Source organism: Coniosporium apollinis, assembly GCF_000281105.1.
Source record: "Coniosporium apollinis CBS 100218 chromosome Unknown supercont1.29, whole genome shotgun sequence".
Lineage (NCBI taxonomy): Eukaryota > Fungi > Ascomycota > Dothideomycetes > Coniosporium > Coniosporium apollinis.
In genome coordinates, this window is record NW_006913291.1 from 225,356 (window position 1) to 249,429 (window position 24,074).

Sequence of the window (24,074 nt, forward strand, 5' to 3'; positions counted from 1 at the left end):
GGGGTTGTCTGAGGACCACATGCGTAGTGAATGTAGCTGAACAACACTAATCCAGTGCCGTCAGCTGTGAGATGGGTCACGAGATGGCACACCATTGAGGTCCGATTTTAAGAATTTGATCTGTAGGTGATAGAGATGAGATTGAAACCGAATTGAAACCCCCCATTTTTCGGTTCAAGTCGCTTTTGTCCCCCAGAGATGCCCGTAGTCAAGTTATCTGTCCCGCACTCATAGAAAGCCAGAGCTGCCTCCCTACTCCCACTGCTTAACCGGCCGGCTAGCCTTCAATCTCCGATGACTCCACTGCGGTCTCAAGTCCCTCCTCAGCATTGTCCGCAGCCTCAGCCTTAAGCATCTCCGCAGCCTTAGCCTTAAGCATCTCCGCCACCTCCTCCGCTTTGCGCGCAGCCTGCCAGCGGAGTGCCATGCGGATCTCATGGGTGCCAACGGTGATACGTTTCCGATCCTCAGCAACTAAGGCAGCATCTGCACCACGAATCAGCAATGATCAGAGTCATAGCCATAGACCCCTTACGTGCGAACAAGTACTCCAAGTAGACCTCTGAGGCCTCCTGCAGCGCGCGCAATGCAGAAGTCTGCATACGGAAGTCGTCATGCTGGTGTCCAGGGAGGTCTTGAAAAATCTCTGCCACCAGATGTCGGAACTTGATGGGATCGATCGCGAGTGGCGGATTGGGATCTACAAAGAATGTCAGCAACTAACAGAGAAGAAAGCGGAAGTGAAGGTTTTGTCGAATGTACCGTGTTCGTCGAGCTCAGCTAGAGCTGTGCCGTTGATCTGATGCTCCTCGCCTTCCATGAGATTCTCGTCTTGCGACTTCTCGCCCTCTTTTGACTCAGCCATGGTGAGGTCATTGTCTGGGTTGATCTTGCTGTGATCCATGGTGACAGAGTCGAGAGGCTTCTCATCGTGCTCGAGCTCAGCCATCTCGGCGTCCATGTTTGGAGTGAAGTTGATGTGATCGGACATGGTGAGCTTGCTAAGTGCTTCAGAAACGGAAGTGAATAAATTAAGACTTGAAGTGAGGCTGAAGGAAGGTGGGATCAGAGCGTAATAGATGTAAATTGAAAGTCAGAACTGACGAAGCGAGGATCGGAATGTAGGAGGGTAGAGTGATGTAGGAGGAAGATATAACTACGAAGGAAGATAGATTTGGTCAAAGTGCACTACAGGGTGTCCAACAAACCGTCCATCCCCGTTGGAGGGTTCAAAACGGTCGGTCGGGGCCTAAACTAGACCACAAACGGTTGGACGGCGACCGGGGTCAAGAAATGCTCCGTTCGACGGTTGGACGGGGTTTATAGGAGTCTATACCTAAAGGGTAGTAAGCGTGGCACTTAGCCCTAGACGCGGGTGTCAAGAGGCAGTCATTCAGATCCTATCTTATCACCACGTGACTCTCCATGATCCCGCTCAATCTGCCGCGGAAGCAAGGGCCACCACGTTCATCATGCGCTTGATGAGATTGAAGTAAGAATCAGACACGAATCTGAACTCATCGTGAGGTTTGGCCTTGGCACAGACTACGAAGGATGTCAGCCAGGGTCGGGAACACAGGCACGCGTCTACCAACCTTCAAAAAGCCCATCTAAGAGCACTTCTGAGAAGTCGTGCATCGCAGCGAGTGCCGTCGATTCGATGCGAATATCCGGGTTGATCTTGTGGCAGAGCTCACGCACCAATTCTTCGAAATCGGCAGAATCGATAACGGGGTCACTTGGAGTGAAGTCGACGGGGAGCCCGTCCTGCACGACTGGGAATGAAGGTCAGCATCGAAGAACAAGGCAGCAGAGGTACAAGATATCGACGCGCATACCAAACGTCTCTGACTGAGCTGAGGCTTCGCCTTCCATGTGTTGCTCTCCGCCTTCCGGCGAGCTGGCTGACTGAGCTGAACCCTCGCCTTTGAGCTGATGTTGATGCTGTTCGCCTCCGGGTGACTCATCGGCCTGCGACTTCGTGTCTTCCTTCGACGAAGCCATCTTGCCGTCTTTGCCCGGAGTGTCTTTGCTGTGGTCCGCCACGAGGGATGGGTCAGTGTTGTGAGAGATGAGGTGGGGTTGGAAGAAGGTGAATGAACCCAGAGTGCGGGCGACGCGACGGTCACTGTTCGGTGAAACACGCGGAAACAAACACACGAACAACAAGATTGAACAACGGGCTGTGCGTCGGGTTGAAAGTCTTCACGTGACTGAGGAGACACTGTAAGAGAACAAGCTGGAGGAAGCCGTCGACCTTAAAAATCAATGAAAGGCCCGATTTAGCCTATCCAGCTTTCGTCCTCCACGCATGATCAAAGTCGAAGCTTCAAAGCGCTAGAAGTAACAACTAGCCGGAGCTTGCTGCCCAGAGCACCAGCCTAACCAGCCCACATCGCAAAGTCTCTTACACCTCCACCGCGGCTCCGAGTAACTCTCCTCCGCGAATGCGCATAGTGAGGAGAAAGTCCTCATAGCAGCCTCACGCTGGCTATGTTCGGCAATCATCTTAGCGGCTTCGCAACAATCAGCGAGTGATAAGCCTCACGTTTCAAGCACCTGACCCTCATAATCGGTCCTCATGAAGCGCTCTGCCGACGCCTTCATCCACTCCAGGTAACACTCCCGGACGAACCTCTCTCTGCGCAAGTTCTGGATGAGTCCTTGCAGCAGTTCGGATGCGAGGATTCTGACTGGAGGAAATGCCAGCGCCGAGGCCCGAGATAGATATCGAGTCGTGACGCGTATACCGTCCACAGTAGAGGAGCTGGGGCGAAGCCTGGCGCTGGCGCTTGACACCTCGCGGCCTCGAGTAAATTGTGTTGAGTCAAGGCTTGGACTCTGGCTTGCTGTCCTCTGCCAGCCGCGAAATCGTAGGTTGGCAGTGCGTCGTAGTTGTTCGGCGGAGCTATCGTGTGGATCGTGGTAGAATGGAAGCTGTAGCGATGCAAAGCGACAGGGTTAGGATTTACTTGTAGACTTAAAGTAGAGCGCAAAAGGAATAAAGCGAGTAATAAAGATAGTAAAACGCGCGAAGAATACTAAATAGAGCACTAGAGCCAGAACCAAGGGTCGAAAGCGAAACCACAAACCTTTAACTAAGAAGCGAATCCAAACCAAAAAAATCTGCTCAAACGGCAAAAACTCATTGAGGGAACACACGTAGGCGACTTCCCCCCATAGGGGGGAAATCCCTTTATCACCGCGCCGCCAGCAATGGCGGAGTCCTGCTAACTTCGACCGAAAGCGAGCGCAGAAGCATCGACAATGGGTGCGAACAGGAGGGTCGGCTGGTTCTATTTTTCACCTGAGAACGAACCAAGGTCTAGCCCAGACTCGAACTCGCATAATGTTGACCAGCACCGGGAACCGACACCAAGTGGTGACACATTCCCCCTGGACCATGGTGATGGCGGGCTGAAAGATATATATTGCTGAGTTTTGTCTGGGCCCGCTTTTGCCGGGTGACGTAGTGAGTGAAAGCGTTTGGCAGGACGTGTGTCTTTGGGGATTTGCTCCCATGTTTCTTCAGCGGCGCTCAAGCTCCATTGTAGGGATCGCTGTTCACCGTTCACCAAGATACTCTTCATCTGTTGAAGCTAAGTAACTGCGAAGCTAACCGTAGGCCGTAAGGATGGAGCAAAGCACATACAATTTTGTAATCGCCACCCCTTGGCATTCTCGCACTCTGAAGCTCAACCCTCCAACCTCACCATCGCAGCCGACGATTCCGACACATTGACATTGAAGACACCATCCTGCCCAACCCACGTAATTTCATCTTTGGTAACATTGCCCAGCAGCACCGGCTTCCCCTCCTGCAGCTCGTAGTTGTACGACAGCCCACTCCAGGTTACTCCCGTGACGGCATGGCTCCCGTTCGCTAGGAGGCGCTGCACTACACCTATGCCTGCACAGCTGGTTGGGACTTGGAAGGAGTACTTCTTCTCAGGTCGCACTTGGAGGCTTGCAGAGAGTGTGTAATCGTACGGCGCCATGTTGATCACCATGATGGAGTGGAGTGTGTTGTTCTTGTACATCGCGTACACCGCTTCAGCTTCATCGTCAAGAGGTAGGTGCTTGACCTGCGTCGTGCCGTTGGTCCAGTCCCTCAGCATCGCCGCGACGGCTATACTTCCGTAGTACGGCGGCTTCGTGCCTTTGGGCGTCTTGGGAGTCGAGATGGTTTGCCAGGCAGAGTAGCGGTAGTCGGTGCCTTGGTGCAGGAAGACGCGTTTGATGTCCTGGGAGGCGCAGTAAAGGAGGTAATCCTCGCCCCAGAGAGCAGCGCCGAAGGTACTGGAGACGCTGGGAGCGCCTTGGTTATAGAGCGAATTCGTTTCGCCGAGGATGAAAGGGAGGTCGGGCTTTGCGAGCTGGCGGGCTACTTCTAGCTACTTTGCTACACCAGCAACTGTCATGCTGTGGTTCAGGAGCATGCCTGCGAGGGTCACGCCTGGTTCGGTAGCGCCGGCAATGTAGCTTGAGGCATAGTTAGCAACAGAGTCGGATGAATATCTGGTATACTGACTTGTGCATCGAGATCTGTCCAACAATTCCATCTCTATTCAGACCCCCATCTCAAGCAGTGACCAGATCCAAGCCATTATCCGGTCCGGCAAACGACGGGGCAATGCAATTGAAGGCAGTGGTCGATGCCATCTTGGATAGCTCTCGTGCCTGCGAGCCATTCATTGACATAGTCTTGCTCACTCCAATCTGCGGGTCTCAGGGCGCCCTGGGCGGAGGTCTCAAAGAGGTCCGGCTCATTGCCAAACTCCTAGTAGAGAAGCTTGTCGTTGCCCAAGGCCCTGCAGACTAGGCATACCGTTGCAAGCAGGCTTGCTCGAGCAGCTGTGCCGTTCTTGCCGAGGTTGAAGCCATGGATGTACTTTGCGTTGCTAAAGCTCGAATAGGAGTCAAAGTGCGATGGCCCGATTGAGAGGATGGTAGGGTAGTCTCGCGACTTCTTCGGCACGATTGTACCTTTGGTTGGCGTGCTCAGGGAAGCATTGTAGAGTGCATAGTCTCTGATGACATGTCAGTATACCTGAAGGTGTATAGCGCTCGGGACAGCTGCTGATCGCGGGTTGCGCCCTAAGAGTTTTCACTTACTGCGTATTCCCTCCAACACGAATGTACGGCTTCGTCCCGCTCAATTCCCCAATATTGTCCAACAAATCGTTCGAAAAGACATTCGGGTGTGCCTTGCTGCCCGTAAAATCCGGGAAGAATGCGAACTCAATCGAATACGAGACAAAAGCCTCCGGTATAGGTCCGCTCGCACCAGTCGGTTTCCCGTCAACAGTGATACGGTTGGCATCCGGCTCTCGAATTAATGGCACTCCGAGGCCAGGCCCCAGTGTTGTTTGGTGGCATTGAGTGAGCGCTAGGAAGCTGGATATGGAGAGAGGTCCAAATAAGCGCATCGTGCGGCGTGTCTTGGCGCGGTGCAGGGGTCAAGGGAGGGTAAGCAGGAGTTGCGTTAGCCAGCTTTATCTATACAGGAGGTCCTTAAATGGATGTTCTATCATTGTTGGAGGCAGTCACTCAATCATGGATCTCGCTTGACCTGAGCCGGGAATTTCATAACCGAGGGCGCAGAAATTGAATATATAGCCATATCCTCGTCTGGTAGGAATGGTCTGGAATACCCATGCGAGTTCGTGCCTTACAGATGCGGCGGTAGATGTTGCGGGCCTCATGGGAAGTCGAGTCTCATGACGTCGAACCTCAGCCCATTTATCTTCAACACCTTAATTCCACTTGCTCCGCCGCGGATCACACGCATAACGAGACCAAGGCTTACCCGGAAAAATGATGGCCACGCAAAATGGCCGAAGGCACCCCACCTTACACTAACTTACCTAACATTTAAACTCAGACGTCGCGCCCAAATTCATATAGATTAATTTAAGAACCCAGCTCTATATAGGGAGAGGAGGATGGTATTAGTTCTAATATTAATAAGTCCATATGAATAGTATTGTTGAGTGTCACTAGATTAAATACAGTTTTTGCGTGGCCACGACTTTTCCGGATGAGCATTGGACGTCGGAATCAAGCAGATGGAGGTCCGAGGTGCTTGAAAAGCTACTTGCCAGCTCCGTCGCCGTACGCTCAGTGACATAGCTTGTGACTACGGCTGTCGGCATATATACAAGCGAGCATACCAAACATATTTCACGCTTATCAGTGCTTCCATTCACTGTCCAAAATGCCAGGATTCTAGAGTCTAGACCACTAACAGAACTCAGGCACTACAGCAGACCCACTTCTCAACTCACAGCTCTTCCACCCTATCTACAACTCCATACTCGTCTGCAACCACCGCCACATCTTCCCAAAATACTCCTCGTCCACGGGCCGCACTTCCTCCATAACCCCCGCCACCTTCTTTGTCTCCCCCAACTCAAACCTCGGACCCTTCACCGTATCCCCCTCCTCCTTCCCCTCCCCATACGCCTTCTTCCAATGATCCAGCAGCTTCAACGCCGCATGATCCCTCATCTTTTCCTGCATGCCCTCCAGCCTCTCCACCCACTCCCGCGGCTCCACAATCTCAAACTCCTCGCTCTTCTGCAGCCAGCGCAACATCTCCGTCCACAGCGGCGTCTGGTGCTCGTTCAGGACGTGGTAGACCTTCATCCTATCGCCTGTCTGCGACTGGGACTGCGGCTGCGCCATACTCGCCGTCGCCTCCACGAACGCCCTTGCGGCCACATCAACAGGCAACCACGCGAGCGGCTCATCCTTCAGGTCAGGAAGACAGCCCGTCAGGCGGACGGTGCTCAGCATCATCGGCCACGCCTCCTTGGTGTTCCAGACGCCGTGCTTCGTATCTCCGGACAATTGGCCGACCCGGAAGACAGCGATGCGGGGGCGTAGCCGTGTTTGCTGGTGGGCGCGGTAGCAGATATTTTCGGCGACCCACTTGGAGCGCGAGTAGCCTAGTGGAGAGGCGGCTGTGGGGTCGGTGATGATGGCTTCGGGGATGGCGGTGCCGGAGTTGGAGGCCATGACGCTTGCGACGGAGGAGCAGTAGGCGAAGCGGGGAGGGTGGGGATTGGGGGAGCGGAGAGCTAGGTCGATGAGGTTGCGTACGCCTGGGTAACGTTAGGGGGGAGGAGCGCAGGGAGAATGGGGTTGTGACTTACTGGCGATGTTGTCCTTTACGAAACTGCGGAGGCGCATGCGGAAGTTGACGGACCAGGCGACGTGCATGATGATTGTGGCTTCGTGACATAGTTTCTCATACGTACTGTCCTCCAGTCCAAGTCGCGCATCGCCGAGGTGAGCTTGCAGGACAGTTATCTTCTTGTTGGCTTCGTCGTCGCTTGACAGGTCAACAAGGCCTCTTTGGTCTAGAGCCTTGCTGATTCTTCCACGTGCGGCATGCTCGTCCGAGCCACGCACGAGACAATATATCTTCCCAGTTGCTTTGTCATGTCGGTAATGATCAAGGATATGCGCACCTAGCGCCCCGGTAGCTCCAGTAAGTACGACAACCTCACCATCAAAAGCACTTCCGTTCGACTGGCCGTTCACATGGCCGTTAGCCTGGTCCGTATCTTCAAACATCCCATACTCCTCGACAAGATCCAGCATCATCTGCGTCTCGTCATCAGTATCGGTGTGCGCCTCTCCATGGCGCTGTTTGAGGATGTAGTCGCTGAGTCGGCGAATCGTACCGCAGTCCTCTACGATGCTCAATGGTAGCTCCTCCGAGCCTTTCGGCAGCAGCTGGCGCAAACTGTATCTAAGCTGCATGCAAGCCACGGAGTCGACGCCATACGCAAATAGATCCGTTTCCTCTGTAAGTTCCGTTTCTTTAGCAACGATCGACTGCACTTGGCGTACAAGGAAGCCAGAGACCTTCTCATCGGGTACATCGGCGCCATTGACAGCGCTGAGCTTAGCATAAGCATCCTCAATGGCCTGCGCGTACCGCTCTTCCGCCTTGCTCCGAAGAATAGTGCCCTTGCTGCTCTTGTCGAGGTTGCTTTCCTGGTAAGGCATCGGCACGAGCATGTTCCGCGGTATCCGTGCGTGGTCCTGGCTCTCCGTATTCAGCCTTTCAATGGTCGGTCTCAGGGCCTCAACAAGGTCAGCGTCGGATAGTTCCGCGTAGTTCTTCGACCGGAAAAGGAGCGCGCCTGGGAACGGACAGCCGTTTCCGAAGATGAGGACATCTTCGACGTGTTCGTCTGCTGAGATGGCAGACTCGAGAGGGGCTGGGTCGAACTTCTTGCCCGTGATTAGGGTCAGCTGCGAGTCGGCTCGGGAGTGGTACTTCCAAGCGTGTGGTATCTCGGGGTGAGGGGCGAACAGGTCCGCCGTTGCGAAAGATCCATCGGGGCGGTTCTTCTTGGCCTGATGAGAGTTAGCTTGGGGGGTTTGATCATCTCGTACAATTAGTGTGCTTACCATATGCGGCCACCCCGGCATGACGATCAACTCCGAGGTACAGTCCTCCTGCCTCTCAAACCTGAGTGCATCCGATCCCTGTGAGCTCCGCAGATACTGCCATTCTTTGTCCTTGGCATAGTCACGATGCGAAGACATCAGGAAACCGCATTCAGCACTACCAAATCGCGATATCAGATGAACGCCCTTCTCCACTAATCTGTCCCCAACCTCGGCTGGCAGTGCTGCACCGCCAACTCCAACTATGTCCATGGAAGTAAGGAACTCCATGCCTCTCTTGTCCGCCTCCATCATCTGCAGCACGTAGGGAACAGATGAGAAGTACTTGACTGGCGGCACGTTTACCTCTCTTGCACATTCTCCGGCAACCTTTAAGCAGCGGATAATGTTGCCTGCTGTGATTGGCGCCTCTTTCCCTGGAAATAGCCAGATCAGAGCATCGCTTGCCCATGCTCTGAACAAGTCCGCAATGCCCCCGTGATACAATGGCGTAGTCGTAAATGTAGCTTTACTTGAACCATTCAAACACGGTAATACCCCCAGACCAGCACGGTGAGTCTGCGGAATAGGTTTCGGTAGTCCAGTGGATGTGCCAGAAGTATGATGGAGATATGCAACGGCACTCTCTTCTACCGCAGGCAGCTCTTGGTGCTCCCTTTCAGTGGGCTGACTAATGGACTCGAAGACATCCTTTCCCGACGAAGGAAGAAGAAGCGTACTGAGCTTTCCAACGCTCTCATCTTTCATCAGCTTAGCGCTGGCCCAGGCCTGCTCCTCGTACACCTCATCGTAAAACAGATGCGAGACTTCGCAGCTCTTGCAAAGATGCGCTATCGCCGAGGGCTGACACTGCGGCGCCAACAACAAAACTGCATAGCCAAGATGCATCAGCGCAAGCCAAGTAAACAGGAAGTCCGCTGAACTTGGACATAACAGAGCTACAGTGGAGCCTGGTGGGACGTCCCCTCCGAGGGATTCGGCTAGTAGCTCTGCAGTGACTTGGACCCTTTCATGGACGCCCTCAAATGACAAGACATGATAGTCCCATATCTGGGAGTCTGTGATTCTCGATTTGAAAAAGCCAACGGCGGGTTTGCCACCCACACGGCTGGCTTGATGTTGGAGGAAATGACTGATGTTGCGGAAGTCATGGTTGTTCTTCTTTAGTGCAGCTGCTTGTCCTAGGGTGCATACGAAGTAGTTTGTTTCCATTCGATCCATTCTTCCCAGTCCGGGAGGTGTGAGCTTCTCAGAGTTCTTTCTGTGACCAGCGTCCAGTTCGGTGGTATAGGCGGCTTTTGACCGGAAGAGTGATAATTAAAGATTGTCTGTAACTTCAGAGAAGCTCTCTCTGTTCGACAGTTACTGTAAAGCATCGTGGCTGCCATACTGGTCATCATATTGCCGTGCTAATCGAAAATGGTGGGTCGTGTATGACATCAACAGGGGTGCAGTTCGGAGATGTGGCGGTGCGTGTGGCTCATTTCAGGAACTCATCACGTGCGCCAAGGACAAGGCATCAGAAACTCGCGACTTTCTCAACCTCGACCAAATCTTAGCAGCGTACATACCTCCGTACAATGACCGACATCAAGGCCGCGCCGAAGTTCTCGCTCGCCCTCGGCGCGAAGAGAGCGCCTCCGTCACAGGTCAGCAAGGCGAAGCGGCCTCACTCATCGCTCCAAGACTCCGACGACGAAGATGCCGGACATGTGCAGCCGCAGGAGGTCTCGCATTTCGATCAGTTGGCGGGAGGCGCCATAGGAGCCAACGACAACAGGCAAGCAAAGGGGCCACTGGTTATACAAAGTCAGAAGAACCGTGACTTTCGGGACGAAGGCCGGCGCAAGAGGCAGAAGAACGGGCTCCCGGCCGAGGCGCAGGCAGCGCGGGCAAACGGCGTGGTCACGAAAGAACCGAATGGCGCCGGTAGTCTCCAGCCATTCGGTCTCACAGTGGTAGAGAAAGTTACCGTGGAGGATCCACAGACAGCAAACAGCGAGGGAGCAAACGGTGCATCACCAACTACCACCGCGCCGATCAAGCAAAAGACAGACGATGAGCTGGCTCTCGAAGCCCTAACAGGCAACAAACTGCAATCCAACCTCGTCCTCCCCGCCATAAGCGAAGAAGAGGCTTTCCAGCGAGACTACAAAAACGCGCCCGACATGGCGACACTAGAGCAGTACGCCGCCGTGCCAGTCGAAGAGTTTGGAGCGGCGCTGCTGCGCGGTATGGGCTGGAAAGACGGCGAGGCGATTGGCAAGCGGCGCGGACAGCAGGCCGTGCAGGCGCGCGTTCCAGAGAGGCGGCCTGCGCTCTTGGGTATTGGGGCGAAGTCGGAAGCGGCGGTGGGGATAGAGTTGGGAGCTTGGGGGAAGGCTGACAAGGGACCGAGGAGGAAGAAGGATCAGACATACACACCGGTGGTCTTGCGGAATAAGAAGACGGGCGAGCAGCTTACCGAGGAGGAGCTAAAGGCGAAGCTGGAGGAGCAGAAATTGGTGGTTGCGGAGAACGAGCGGGAGAAAAAGGCGAGGTCACGAAGTCGCGAGCCGGACCATCGCGATTCTGATAGGTCGTCACGAAGAAACAGGTACGACGACAAGGAGGAAAACTACCGCAGAGGGAAGGAGCGCCGAAGGAAGGACCGAGATCGCAGTCGGGACCGGGACCACGATCGAGGCCGAGATTACGATGACCGCCGCCATAAACCATCAGGACGAGACAGAAGCTCGTCAGTAGAGAGCAAACACAGAAGCCGTAAACAAGACGACCGTCACGATCGGAAGGACAAGGAACGGCGGCGATACGACAAGCAGGACCGCAACGAGGGAGGCTCTTCACGGCGACATCATTATGAGCGTGACTACAATCAAGACCGCAGGCGGTGATCGAGAAAATAGAAGGATGTAGCTCCTGTTAACCAGGCCAGTGCTTGCAGCCCAGATCCTACAAACCAGCAATAGTCGTTATAGCGACGATGCTTGAAGGCTGTCTCTTTCTGCCATGTCAGGTCAGCAACTCAGTGTGCTATGAGTCGTCAGATTCTATGTGAAGTATTCGTGACTAACTCCATAGTGTCTTAGTATGCGTGACTCTCACATTCGAGTCTGTATGCTTGTCGGTGTCGTTGTCGTGAGCGCACGATTTGCCGCAGCAAAAGCACGACAGCATCTCCAATCGACTCACACACAGGAAAGAGAATTGCGAAAGCCCGTGACAATTTCCCATCTTCTCCTACTCTGCCCGAGTTCCGACGTCTATATGTAGCGCTACGTCCTTAAGCCGACCTCTTCTCTAAAGCGAGCAAGCCCGAAAAACCCAGTCCGCAATCTCCGTTAGGCCCGGAATCGAAACTCCATTCCATGCTCAAACTCCCTGCAACCGAGCCGGCCATACGGCATCTATCTATAAAGGAAACGGTTTTGTCTATACCCAACAACTCCAAAGACAAGTCTAAAACTTAACCCGAAAGCGCGGACTTGTCCGTATCCGCTCCCCATAAATCCTAAATAGCGCTGGTATCGGCACCATTGCCAGCGCCACAAAGCCAAGCAGGCTGTTCCCCCATCCAAGGCCGAGCACCTCGTACATATCAAGCCCACAAAGCGGCAGCAGGGCGCCAAACAGGGAACGCAGAACCGTGTTGGCAGCCATGGCAGAAGCGGCGTGCACGGTGAAGGCGTCGACGAGGTAGGTTTGGATGCACATCTGTGTTGCGATTCGTTAGTCGAGGCGTCTCAGAAGAGGAACACAGAGCGCCGATGGGAGATACTCACGAAGATGGCCATCAAGCCCAATCCAACGAAAAGGGTCCCGAGCAGCGGTACTGCCCACTGCACCTGCTTCTCTGCCGTCCAGCCGTAGAGGAAGAGACCGAGCGCTAGGGAGAGACCCGCCGGCACAGTGAGGAAGATCGGAATGCGCAGTTCCGGCTTGTGCTGCTCGCCCTTGGCGGTGTGCTGCTTGATGATCCTGTCACTGATGGAGCCGACAACGACAAGACCGAGTATCATGCCAATGCCGGACGCGATATACGTGAGCCCTACGTTGCTGGATGAGAAGCCGTACTGCTGCTCGAAGACGAATGTGAAGGTCGTGAAGAGGAGGTAGAGGATCCCGTAAGCGATGGACATGTAGACCGACAGCAGGCTGACAATCGGGGAAAAGATTAGCATCTTGCTGGGACGGACGATGCTGCGTAGGAAGAGCTCCTTGTGGGGCAGGCCGGAGTGGAGCTTGGACTTGAGATCAGGGTTGCCGGTCTCCTTTCGTAAGCGCGCGGCCTTGCGGTCCAGGATCACCGGCGCATAAGTTTCGCGCAGGAGAAGGAAGGAGGCGGCCGTTGTGGCACCGGCGATGATGGCGATCAGCCAGAAGACCCAACGCCAGCCCTTGGCATCGACAAGGAAACCGCCGGCTACGGGCCCTGTGTTGAACAGCGTGAGCAAGAACTTTGGTCAACCCTGCTATCCAAGAAGAGCGTAGTCACTTACCTACGACAGGCCCAAGGAGCGGTCCCATAGCCCAGAAAGCCATCGCCTTTGCGCGTTGCGTCGCCGGCATGATATCTGCTATCGTGCCGGCGCCAATGGTCATCGGAGCAGAGCCAACACAGCCTGCCAGAAAGCGGAAGCCGATCAACATGTTCATGCTGTTGCTGACGGCGCATGCTATCGTGAAGACGACGAAGAGGACATTGGTGATGAGGTAGAGCGGTAACCGGCCGTACATCTCACTCATCGGCGCCACGACCAGTGGGCCAAGCGCGAAGCCCAGAATATAGACGGACACAACGAATGTCGCGAGCATGGTGTTGTCGGTGCGGAAGTCTTGCATCACCGCTGGCACGCCAGGTGCGAACATCGATGAAGCCAGAGGCGTGACGAAGGTTATGGCTGATAGGACGGCGATGTTGCCCCATTTCTTTCTCGAGCTCCAGTTCATGGGGTTCGCGGGATCCTGGTCTGCCGGCTCATCCCACCATACGATGTTAGGGTCTTTGGGCTCTGATGCCTCATCCTCCACTACCGTTGGTGCCTCGCTAGTGGCGATGCTTGGATGATCGCCCTTCTCCAAGTCCGCATCAAGCACGCCGTTCTCATGTCGTACGTCTGGCCCGGAAGTTGACCTGAGATCTGCGTCGTGGCCTTCTTCGTATGCTAGCCTGACGCCTTCCTTACTTAGGTTTCTGCTCTCGAAGGCCGGGTCTGGAAAACTCGCAGGAACGGACATGGTGGGTGACTGTTTCGATGCTGGAAGCCATTGTCAGCCGCCGACTATGAACCAGAAAGGGATCAAGTGGTTGATCTGGTAGAATACATGTTGGAGTGGATATGAAGATGATGGTATTTGTATAATCACGTGCGTACCAGAACGTTAAAAACAGGGCGCGACAAGCTATCCCGCCAAGAAAGCCAAGCTGTGAGGCAATTCGAGGATCAAAAGAACGGAAGTGTAGGTGTAAAGCGAAAAATCAGGTATCGAGGAACGGCCAAGAGTTTTTAAGGAAAGAGAACCAGGTTGACTGCACTGAAATACGAGATGGAAACGCATGGCAAGCGATCAAGAAGTTTTATTCCTCCCCCTCTCTCGTCGGCCTCGGATTCTACCTCAATTCTATGCGCACTTGTGCATGTTATGCAAAGCTTGTGCAAGCCAAAAGGAAGCTCGGCTGCTTGGCTTCCCGCCCGGATGGAACGGCACCGGCACCGGCACCCATCCGCTTGAGCCGCAACGCCAGGCATCAAGGCGCCACATCGCTGGAGGCCTTTTGCGCCCTCGAATATGAGATACATCGAACAAGGAGCCATGATGAGTTACATCATGCTCATGGCTGTTCGAAAACCATCAGCGATCACCTCGGTCTTCCTCGCCAACTAGGATATAAGCCGCAATTAGGTTTCTGCTGCAGCGCAGGACGAGTGGGAAGTGATCGTCGCCAGCAGCACTCGATTTTGATACTGTCCACTTGAGATTTCCTACACGTCCGTATCATCTATATACATGGTATCATAAACGCGTTCGTCTATAGCTTGCTCCCTCCATCATCTGCCTTCCTCCGCTGCGCCATATTCCTTTCAGCGCTCAACACTAGACTAATATGATGGCTCAATGCCACAACATCGCCCGCTTCATCCAACACGACAACTTCCAAGTCCAACCTTCCGTTCTTGATTTGCTTCGCCCTTACCCTCGCAAACAGCCACTCAACCCCCTCCTCCGGCAGCGCCTTCTTCACATCCAAATTCAGCAGCAACGTCGGATACCAAAACGGCTTGTCAATCACCGCGCGAGACTTATCCACCTTCTCATCCCGCACGTCGTACGGATCGTCGCCGTGCCGGTAGCTCTCAACCACCTGCGGCCACATATCAGCCACATAGCCCAAACTGTCATTCGTGAAGCGCGACCCGTCCCGGAAGCAGAGCCACTCGTCCGCCATGCTCTTGAGATGCTGTCCTCCCCGTGGGAAGAAAAAGCGCATGCGACTCGACGCTTTGCGGAAGGCCGCAAACGGCATGTTTGTTTGCTCCTGCCAGTGCTGATCCCTTCCCGCGGCCAGCGCAGCCAGATCCACGGCTGCGGGCGCAGGGTGCAGGGACCAGCCTGTGGCGAAGGAGACGCCCGTCTCGCGCGGGATGTTGCTGTGCGTTATGTAGCCGACGACTTCTTCGCGGTTGTCTTGGAAGAGCGTGACGTGGACGACGGTGGCTTGTCGGCCTAGCTTGACGTCTTTGACGACGAATGTTGCGGGCCCGACCTGTGTCCGTCGCAGGAACTCGAGGTGCAGCGCGAGGGTGTGCGGTTGGTTTTGGCGGGAGAGGGTCGTGTTGAAGTGGGTGGTTGCTACGCGCTGGAAGACGGAGGTGACGAAGCCGCCGTGCGGGACTGTGGAGGGTGATCAGTTTGGTGACTTGGGTTTGAAAGACAAGGAAAGACGACCACCGTACCGGAGCCTATGCACCAGTCATCGTAGAAGTATGCGGAGTAGGTATGCGAATCTACAGCTTTAACTGCGGTAGCTTCGACGAAAGAAGTCATGCTGAAGATTTCTCAAGAACGAACGGTAATGGTAATGGTACTACAGGCTTGGGGAGGAGGGTGAGCTCCTGTATGGTATCTATATCTATCAATGGGAGGACAACCAACGCTGACCGGTCAATTGAAGCTGAAGAAGCGATAACGAATGGTGGTCAAGCTGCATTTCGATGCGCTGCCTCGGCTCAGCCGGATCGACTAGGATCATTGAGAAATACCCTCTGCGGGCTTTAGCCAGGCTTCCTAGAGTGTTGCATCCGCAACTGATAATTCATCTGCCCAGACGTCCCTCGGCCTGCCTGCCCCTCGATCGTCATCGCACTTTGCCGGCCAGCAACGGCTGGTGGAGCAGTCCAGGGGATCTTCCATATTTATGCGCCAGTACCCCGGACATGGGGAATTCACTTTGTACTTGCTTTTGCTCACTCTCATTTGATTTCCTACGCAGAACCCGTTGTTCTACCGCCTAGATACCCGGACGAACCCCCCACCATGCCCACCGCATCCGCATATCCCTCCTTCGAGGTCCCCAACACGGACCTCTGGGGCCTCCTCTTCGAGCGCAAGGACCGCGCATTTCCAGACGACAAAGGTAAAGCCCGGCATCCTCCCCTTCCTCCTCCAGCTGCTCGTTCCCCTCCTCCTCAGCAGCAGCGCCGCACACGCTTCCCACCGCTAACAACATCAACCCCCCAGTAATCTACCTCGACCCCTCCACCTCCCGCTCCTACACCTACGCGCAGGTCAAACAAACCGCCCTCGACTTCGGCGCCGGCCTCCGCGCGCTGTGGGACTGGCAAAAAGGCGACGTCCTCGCGCTCTACACGCCCAACTGCATCGACACCCCCGCCATAACATGGGGCACGCACTGGGCGGGCGGGGTGCTCTCTCCCGCCAACCCGGGCTACACGGCCGAGGAGTTGGCCTTCCAGCTCAAGGATGCCGGGGCCAAGGCGCTGGTCACGCAGATGCCGTTCCTGGCGAATGCGCGGAAGGCGGCGAAGATGGTGGGGCTGGACGAGAGCAGGATTGTGGTGATGGGGGACGAGAGGGATGGGACGGGGAGGGTGAAGCATTTTTCGAGTATACGGAACACGAGTGGGGCGACGAGGTATAGGAAGAGGAAGGTTGATCCGAAGGAGGATCTGGCGTTTTTGGTGTACTCGTCTGGCACAACGGGACATCCTAAGGGGGTCATGCTCACACATAGGAATATTGTGAGTAATGTGCTTATGATCAAGGCGGGCGAGGGCGGGAAGCTGGGGTGGAACAACGGCGCCGACGGCTCAGGGGACCGCGTGTTGGCGTTTTTGCCCTTCTTCCATATTTACGGTATGTATTGTCCCTCTCCGGCCTCCTGGCTTGCTTCTCCTTCCCTAGCCCCAGGTGCAACGAGCTGACCCTGAAACAACAACAAGGCCTCACCTGCCTGATACACCAATCCCTCTACACCGGCTTCACGCTCGTCGTAATGTCCAAATTCGACATCGAGTCCTTCTGCCGCATCATCCAAGCCCACCGGATAACCTTCGCCTACGTCGTGCCCCCCGTGGTCCTACTCCTCTCCAAACACCCCATCGTCGCCAAATACGACCTCTCCTCCGTGCGCATGATGAACTCCGGCGCCGCGCCGCTGACGCGCGAGCTCGTGGAAGCGCTCCACGCACGCCTCAAGATCCCAGTGAAGCAGGGCTACGGCCTCAGCGAAACAAGTCCCACGACGCACACGCAGCCGTGGGAGACGTGGAACACGACGATCGGGTCAGTCGGGACGCTGCTGCCGAACCAGGTGGCCAAGTACATGTCTCCCGAGGAGACGGAGGTGCCCGCGGGCCAGACGGGGGAGCTGTGGATCCAGGGCCCCAACATCTTCAAGGGCTATCTGAACAACGAAGCCATGACCGCCAACGCCCTGACCGCGGACGGGTATTTCAAAACCGGGGATGTCGGCTTCCAGGATAAGGACGGCAACTTCTACATCACGGACCGCGTCAAGGAACTTATCAAGTACAAGGGCTTCCAGGTCCCGCCGGCTGAGCTCGAGGGCCTGCTGCTGAGCCACCCGTGCATAGAGGACGTGGCGGTCGTGGGCGTGTACGACAAGGCGCAGGCGACGGAGGTGCCGAGGGCGTACGTCGTCGTAGCCAAGGGCGTTGCAGAAAGCAAAAAGACCGAGGAGGAGATTGTGGGCTGGGTTAGGGGGAAGGTCGCGGGGCACAAGCGACTTAGGGGCGGCGTGAGGTTCGTGAATGAGATCCCGAAGAGCGTGAGTGGGAAGATTCTGAGGAGGGTGCTGAAAATGAGGGTTAAGGAGGAGGAGGAGAACGCTGAGGTTGCGGTGTCGGAGAAGGCGAAGTTGTAGATGGGGAGGTTCGGATAAGGGGGTGCAGGTGTTACGGGTACCGTTTCTGTGAAGCGTTGGATATACTGCTTTACCTTGTAGAGTCACGAATGCATGGCGATGCGCTGTGAACAGGCGTCGTTGACCCCTACCAAGCGAGCAGTGTCCCTGGCCCATAATACCTCTATGCTTGAGCGGGCAAAGACGTTCAGTCTGAGAGGAATTGACACTGTTGGTTATTTTTACCAGATGCGTTACTGTCTCACAGTATGAGCTGTGAGAACGCTTGTCGTATTGGTGAAGAAGCGGATTTAGAGTTGAGTCAAGCACACCACGTGACAGCGTCCGTCGAAATCCTCCTCTCATTCAACAGCAGCACCTCGTCCAGGGGGAATAAAATCCAAAAAGCCTCCAATGCATGGCGCATACCGTCAATTCACAAAAGAACCTCCCATCCAAACCCTCGCTAGTACGCCCCACACTCAAGATTCTCCAGGCTCGTCGCTGGGCGGGTATCCGTTCATTCCGTCATCGTCTCCGGCCTCAGCGGCTTACGGCCATAAACCACAGACCTGCAATCCCGGTCAGCATCTGGTCAACGTGCCTCCCCCAAAAACCCCAAACCATCCACGGGACGGGGGAAACTCACACATCCTGATAAGCATGCACCTTCCTATCCCTCAACATGCCCCTCATCTTGGCCAAATAGACATCCACCTCCTGCTTCGTCCAGCCCAGATAGTTGATCAGCAGAAACATACACCACCCCTCGATGCCCTGCTCCCAATGCAGGCGGTTGTACAGCCCGATCTCCTTCAGGGTCTTGTCTTTCGTCCAGCCGCCAATCGGCCACTTGAAGCGGTGCTCGACCACGTCTTCGAAGCCGGCTGCGACCAGCCCGTCTTTGGACTCGTCGACGCAGCGGAGCGTCTTGCCGAAGGCGTCGCCGGCTTCGAGCGATACCCGGCCCCATTGGCTGAAGATGCTGTCGGGACCCACGCTGTCGTCGTCGGATTTGGGCACGACGCTCATTTCGACCTGCTCGAAGTAGCCGCCGGGTTTGAGGTGGCTGTTCGGGGTGTCAGTTCCTGTGCAAACTGTGGTTTGGGCGGGCGTGAAAAGGGGGGGGAAGAGAGGGAAGCGTGGGACTTGACGTACAGCATGACCTGTTCGTAGAGCTTCCCCCAGTCGGCCACGCTGCCATACATGGCGCGCACATGTATGAAATCAAAGCTTTCTTTTGTGAAGACCCACTCGTCGCATGCGTCGTCCTGGCCAAGATGAGTTAGAACCGGCCTTTTTTTTTGCTGCTTACTGGACGACCGTCCTTAAATGAGGTTTACTTACGACCTCGAAATACACATTCGGCGGCACATCACTCGGCTGGATCGGGCTCAGATCCGTGCCAATAACCTGCGCGCTCGGGAACTGGTCCGCAAAGTCAATCGCCCAGATGCCCGTCCCCGTGCCTACGTCCAGCACCCTCTGCGGATTCTCTGAAATCGGGGCGAGGAACAGCTTCCCGCCGAGGGTGAGGGTGCAGATGTGGTGGAAGATGTCGAGGGTGTCGGAGGAGGCTTCGTCGTTGGGGCCCCAGTAGGCGCCTTTGCGGTAGGCGTGGTACCGCCGCCCGTTCTCGTAGTGGTAGGCGAAGACGGCGGAGCGGAGGGAGGTGGTTGCGGACTCGGTGTCGTTGTCGCCGTAGGCGGAGTCGGCGTCTTCGGAGGTGTCCTGGGTGGCCATGGTTTAGCATGCGCGGTGCTACGTGGGGGGCGCAATGAAGCTGCGTGTGTGAGGGACGTACGATGACGAGGTTCTCGTCGTGCTCCTCTGTGTCGGCCATGGCTGCTATGGGGGTGGGTCAATTGCAGTTTCTCGAGGAGCGAGTCTCGGCAAGCAGAAGGAGGTTCGCCGGGAGGAAAGAACAGCGAGGAGAGCAAGGGACACAATTGACAGCTGACAAGCGCAAGCAACGGCGTCACAGCCCAAAGCCACTCGCGACAATCTCACGACAGGACTAGCGCACGCGAAGCTTCAATTGCAGAAGAGGCATGGAAGGGAAGCAGCGACTAAAAAGCTCGCAAGGCGTGCCGAGCAGTCGATCAACCGCGCTCGGGTGCCTTGGGTCGCGAGCGGGCACTGGTGTCACCCCAGCACCAGGTCTAGTCCAGCTGTCGCTGCATCCAGCCTGGCGCATGGCGCCGTTCAGCAGGCGCAGGGACGGCGTTTTCGAGGTGCAGGGCGGCGTCGAAGCATGGTTGGCTCGTGGCACGCTTCCCCACATGGCGCACGCCGACCCTGTCAGCTTCTGGGGATGCAGCCAACCGGACGGCGGGCCGGGGTGCCATCCAAAGAGCCCCTGCGCGCTCGCCTCGGCGGGGTCTGTTGATGATGCGAGAAATGGTGCGCACGGCTGCATGGAGCGAGTGATGAGTGAATCCAAGACGGCGCTATCCCGCGCCAGCAGACGGGAATGCGGGCCCCCCGAGCAGACAGAAATGGCTTTATGAGTAACTATCGAACGATGAGGGGCGCCCCACGCTTGTAGCAAAACCCTGGCCATTGCATCCCGGCCTGGAGACAACCGTCCCCCTTCTCAAACCTTAAGCAACGCTCTCGCCAAACTTGCAGGCTATTTAGCAAGGAGCCATGTTCTCACCGCTGGACTGGAATGCGAAGCAGGCTGTGGGGGCCTTGCTGCTGGGCGCTCTCGTCGTCTGGATCGTGTACAATGTGCAGCAGGCCGTGTACAACGTCTTCTTCCATCCCCTCGCCAGGTTCCCGGGTCCCAGAGCTGCGGCCGCGACGAAGCTCTGGAAAGCGTACATTGAGTGCATCAAGCAGGAATCTTTCTGCCACAAGCTGGAGAAGGTCCACGCGCAGTATGGTATGTACTGGTGCAGTCGAGCATTGAGCGCCTGAACTTGTTTGTGAGCCTTTGCTTAAGCTGGGCTCGCGTCTTGACATTGCCAACCTCATGCAGCCGCTGCCAAAACAAGGGAAAGACCCTGGCTAACGGCGTCGTGCATCAGGTGACGTTGTACGCGTAGGGCCCGACGAGGTATGTATAGATATCAATGTCACACCCAACAGCACTGACAATCATCCTAGCTCCACTTCGCCAATCCCCAGGCCTACCACGACATCTACAACAGCAAGAACAAATGGGACAAAGAATGGTTCCTGTACCACAGCTTCAACGAAGACCGCTCCTCCTTCGGCTTCGTGACCTACGCCGAAGCCAAAGAGCGCAAAGACGTCCTCTCGCGGACCTTCTCCCCCAAAGCAATCGAGCAGTCCCAGGGCCTCGTCATCGAGAAGGTCGACGCCCTCTGCGCGGCCTTTGAGCGGCAGGCCAAAGCCAACAAGCCCAGCGACCTCTTCTACGCCTTCCGCTGCATGTCCATGGACGTCATCACGTACCTCTGCTTCGGGGCCTCCGTCGACGCGATCGAGGCGCCAGACTTCGAGGCGCCGATTATCGAGGCCATGGACGCGTCGATGCCCGTCTTCGTCCGCTTCAAGCACGCGGAGTGGTACAAGAACATGATCATGAACTGCCCGCCCAACATCTCGCGTATTGTTTCTCCGCAGACCGCCGGCCTCGTCGATCTACAGCAGATCCTGAAGAAGCAGATCGGCAACTTGACGGAGAACCCGGAGAACTTGGCGCACTTGCCGCATCAGATGACCATCTATCATCGTCTCCTGGATAAGGAGGCGTATCGCAGTAACACGGTCCCTTCGCCTGGCAGCTTGTACGAGGAGGCGCAGGCGCTGATGTTTGGCGGGGGCGATACGACGGGGAATACGCTCATGCTGGGGACGTTCCACCTCCTGAAGCAGCCGGAGACGATGGCGAAGCTGAAGGCTGAGTTGAAAGAAGCGTGGCCGAAGCTAAGTGACGCGCCGCCGGAGCTGCGTGAGCTCGAGAGACTGCCGTATCTCAACGCAGTTGCGAAAGAGGCGCTGAGAATGTCGAGCGGTGTCATCTCGGGCCTGCTGCGTGTGGTTCCGGCCGGCGGCGCGAAGATCTGCGAGACGTTCGTTCCGGAGGGTGTAAGTCCTTCATCCGTTGCCTTGAAGGATGGAAGGGCAGGTCCGGAAAGTTAGGCACCCGCTGATCGCGTGTCATAGACCATCGTATCAATCGGCAGCACCTTCGTCCACTTCAACCCAGAAATCTTCCCCAACCCGCATGAGTGGCGTCCGGAGCGCTGGCTCGAGAATCCGGACTTGGATGACTGGCTCGTCACCTTCTCGCGGGGTCCGCGCATGTGCTTGGGCATTAAGTGAGCTACCCTTCCCCGTTCGCTCTGATCTTGACACACTTTATGAACATCGGAGACCGTCGTTTGCTGATCCACTTTCCCAGTCTCGCGTGGGCAGAACTCCGCCTGTGTTTCGCGTATGTGTTCCGCAAATTCGACATGAAGCTCGAGGAGCCAGCGTACGTTGAAATTTAGCTTTGCCCTATCGAACTTCCGGATTCGACGGTTGCTGACCATGCTTTGCGCTTGTAGTCCAAAAGAGTTGCCATTCCGGGAGACGTTCTTGCCTTACTACTACGGGCAGCATGCCAAGGCTTTCATGACGCCGGTGGCTGCTTGATTGAGCCCGCTGATATTGCGCTGGAGATAGAATCTCGAGGGGACTTCCGAGAGCTATAAAGGGCTGTAGAGTGCTGTAGAGTGCTGTAGAGTGCTGTAATCTTGGGTTGCGAGGAAGATGGCTGGTGTCACTGTTTGCATGAGGGGTGGTCGCAGTATCAGCGGCGCTAGATACCATGAAGGCCACTCCTTCTGAAAGTAGCACCTATTGCCTCGCTGTGTCCGCGTCTTTAGCGACATCTTAGAATGTGACATACGACCTTACAAGCAAAGAAACGCGGCGCAGCTCTCTCCCTGTCTTATACGCCTCCGGTTATACGCTTGATCATCTGCACCACCTCTTCCAAGCTTCCAGCCCACCAAACCGTTTCTTTCTTCTGACCTGGCGTCTGAACATCGTTTAAACTACTCAGCTCCGCACACGCAATTCCGATACGGTCCAACGTCTCAGCAAGCTCCTTCTGTGCGCTGCTCGTCGGCTCGTCCCGTATGCATATCCCGATATCAGCAGCGGCGGTGCATTCGAGGTCGGTCGGACTGTCGCCCACGTAGACCACCAGTCCTTCTTCCTGACCCGGTCGTATCTGTTGCATGCAGCGCAGCTTATCGCCGCTCGTCCTGATCCCGTCCTCGTCCTTCTTGTTCAGCAACCCTGAGGAGCCGTCCGGATCGTGTAGTCCCTCGATCTCGTTCGCAATAATCCTGACCTGCTTCACTGCTTCCCGCAGCTTATCACGCTGCGCCTCATCGCACCACTCCGCCCGCGCAACAGCATGCAGCAAACACGCCCTAATAAAGGTGGCGCTCCAGTTCACGCTGATGATGCTGACATCTACCTCTCCCGCCTCTCCCTCTCCTCCATCCTTGACCTCCTCATTGCCCGCCCTTCCCCTCTCTCCCAGCAAAAACATCCCCTCCCATCCCCGCCTCAGCTCCACATCCCCATTCTCCACCACCGCCTCAGCGCCCCTCTCCACATCCCCGGCCGCAACCCCCCTAAAAACCCCCGCCTCCTCAACCCGCCTGACACTCCTCTCCTCGACTTCCCTTAAGCTGCCCAACCAAGCCGCTTCAGCAGCCAGGGTCGTGCGCGCCGCGGTGTGCGGGCGGTACGAGCGCGCGTGGGCGGCGTAGTCGGCGGCGTAGACGTCCGTGATGGGACGCCAGGGGTCCGGATCTTGAGCGGCGCGGTGGGCGGCCGGGATGTTGGCGAGGACGGCGAGGGTGTCGCGCTTGGTGAGGGTGCCGTCCCAGTCGAGGATGAGCTGGATTGCGGGTCGTGGGGAGGACATGGTGGAGAATCGACGGGGGAGAAGGTGGAGAGATATGCGGGTGGGTGATGCCCTGAACAGTAGCGGAGATGTGGAAGTGTAGGCTCGGCGCAGATGTCGCATAGGAGATTTTAGGGCGGGGCACGGGCACGGCTGGAAAGTGTCATATACAAGCGGCTTCAGGTGAAATTGCTAAATTGATCGAGTCCAAAGGACGGACAGTAAGGGATAAGACTAAAGTATAGCTTGAAACGATCTTGGGCTTTGACTGAGAGCCTACAATCTGATGGCTATAATTTGAGAAATTACATAACGTTACTAAATGGCAGTCATAGAGGAGGAATCTCGTCCGAGGATCTAGATCTCAACTCCTGGGGGTTC

At 55.9% G+C, this 24,074-nt stretch overlaps 12 protein-coding genes across 12 annotated transcripts; 3 read left to right on the top strand and 9 right to left on the bottom strand.

The window, feature by feature from the left end:
• Positions 1-277: 277 nt before the first annotated feature.
• Positions 278-991, bottom strand: W97_05964 (uncharacterized protein; the record flags this gene model as incomplete). Its single annotated transcript, XM_007783845.1, has 3 exons — positions 278-486; positions 536-700; positions 763-991. 3 exons carry the CDS (start codon positions 989-991, stop codon positions 278-280), a joined length of 603 nt encoding a protein of 200 aa, XP_007782035.1.
• Positions 992-1,435: 444 nt separating this feature from the next.
• W97_05965 (uncharacterized protein) lies at positions 1,436-2,004 on the bottom strand (the record flags this gene model as incomplete). The annotated part of the gene is made up of 3 exons (XM_007783846.1): positions 1,436-1,545; positions 1,596-1,775; positions 1,839-2,004. The coding sequence occupies 3 exons, from the start codon at positions 2,002-2,004 to the stop codon at positions 1,436-1,438; spliced, it is 456 nt and encodes a 151-aa protein (XP_007782036.1).
• Positions 2,005-3,695: 1,691 nt separating this feature from the next.
• On the bottom strand, positions 3,696-4,421 carry W97_05966 (uncharacterized protein; the record flags this gene model as incomplete). Its single annotated transcript, XM_007783847.1, has 2 exons — positions 3,696-4,299; positions 4,399-4,421. The coding sequence occupies 2 exons, from the start codon at positions 4,419-4,421 to the stop codon at positions 3,696-3,698; spliced, it is 627 nt and encodes a 208-aa protein (XP_007782037.1).
• A 185-nt stretch (positions 4,422-4,606) lies between these two features.
• Positions 4,607-5,429, bottom strand: W97_05967 (uncharacterized protein; the record flags this gene model as incomplete). The annotated part of the gene is made up of 3 exons (XM_007783848.1): positions 4,607-4,780; positions 4,829-5,030; positions 5,116-5,429. The coding sequence occupies 3 exons, from the start codon at positions 5,427-5,429 to the stop codon at positions 4,607-4,609; spliced, it is 690 nt and encodes a 229-aa protein (XP_007782038.1).
• An 874-nt stretch (positions 5,430-6,303) lies between these two features.
• Positions 6,304-9,639, bottom strand: W97_05968 (uncharacterized protein; the record flags this gene model as incomplete). The annotated part of the gene is made up of 3 exons (XM_007783849.1): positions 6,304-7,106; positions 7,158-8,373; positions 8,428-9,639. 3 exons carry the CDS (start codon positions 9,637-9,639, stop codon positions 6,304-6,306), a joined length of 3,231 nt encoding a protein of 1,076 aa, XP_007782039.1.
• A 368-nt stretch (positions 9,640-10,007) lies between these two features.
• On the top strand, positions 10,008-11,321 carry W97_05969 (uncharacterized protein; the record flags this gene model as incomplete). Its single annotated transcript, XM_007783850.1, has 1 exon — positions 10,008-11,321. The coding sequence occupies one exon, from the start codon at positions 10,008-10,010 to the stop codon at positions 11,319-11,321; it is 1,314 nt and encodes a 437-aa protein (XP_007782040.1).
• Positions 11,322-11,886: 565 nt separating this feature from the next.
• Positions 11,887-13,665, bottom strand: W97_05970 (uncharacterized protein; the record flags this gene model as incomplete). The annotated part of the gene is made up of 3 exons (XM_007783851.1): positions 11,887-12,141; positions 12,210-12,859; positions 12,927-13,665. 3 exons carry the CDS (start codon positions 13,663-13,665, stop codon positions 11,887-11,889), a joined length of 1,644 nt encoding a protein of 547 aa, XP_007782041.1.
• Positions 13,666-14,458: 793 nt separating this feature from the next.
• On the bottom strand, positions 14,459-15,474 carry W97_05971 (uncharacterized protein; the record flags this gene model as incomplete). Its single annotated transcript, XM_007783852.1, has 2 exons — positions 14,459-15,321; positions 15,384-15,474. The coding sequence occupies 2 exons, from the start codon at positions 15,472-15,474 to the stop codon at positions 14,459-14,461; spliced, it is 954 nt and encodes a 317-aa protein (XP_007782042.1).
• A 489-nt stretch (positions 15,475-15,963) lies between these two features.
• Positions 15,964-17,833, top strand: W97_05972 (uncharacterized protein; the record flags this gene model as incomplete). The annotated part of the gene is made up of 3 exons (XM_007783853.1): positions 15,964-16,063; positions 16,168-16,803; positions 16,890-17,833. The coding sequence occupies 3 exons, from the start codon at positions 15,964-15,966 to the stop codon at positions 17,831-17,833; spliced, it is 1,680 nt and encodes a 559-aa protein (XP_007782043.1).
• A 624-nt stretch (positions 17,834-18,457) lies between these two features.
• On the bottom strand, positions 18,458-19,655 carry W97_05973 (uncharacterized protein; the record flags this gene model as incomplete). Its single annotated transcript, XM_007783854.1, has 4 exons — positions 18,458-18,881; positions 18,971-19,083; positions 19,160-19,543; positions 19,617-19,655. The coding sequence occupies 4 exons, from the start codon at positions 19,653-19,655 to the stop codon at positions 18,458-18,460; spliced, it is 960 nt and encodes a 319-aa protein (XP_007782044.1).
• Positions 19,656-20,461: 806 nt separating this feature from the next.
• W97_05974 (uncharacterized protein) lies at positions 20,462-22,423 on the top strand (the record flags this gene model as incomplete). Its single annotated transcript, XM_007783855.1, has 6 exons — positions 20,462-20,699; positions 20,845-20,873; positions 20,924-21,871; positions 21,950-22,104; positions 22,188-22,262; positions 22,336-22,423. 6 exons carry the CDS (start codon positions 20,462-20,464, stop codon positions 22,421-22,423), a joined length of 1,533 nt encoding a protein of 510 aa, XP_007782045.1.
• Positions 22,424-22,721: 298 nt separating this feature from the next.
• Positions 22,722-23,714, bottom strand: W97_05975 (uncharacterized protein; the record flags this gene model as incomplete). The annotated part of the gene is made up of 1 exon (XM_007783856.1): positions 22,722-23,714. The coding sequence occupies one exon, from the start codon at positions 23,712-23,714 to the stop codon at positions 22,722-22,724; it is 993 nt and encodes a 330-aa protein (XP_007782046.1).
• Positions 23,715-24,074: the final 360 nt, after the last annotated feature.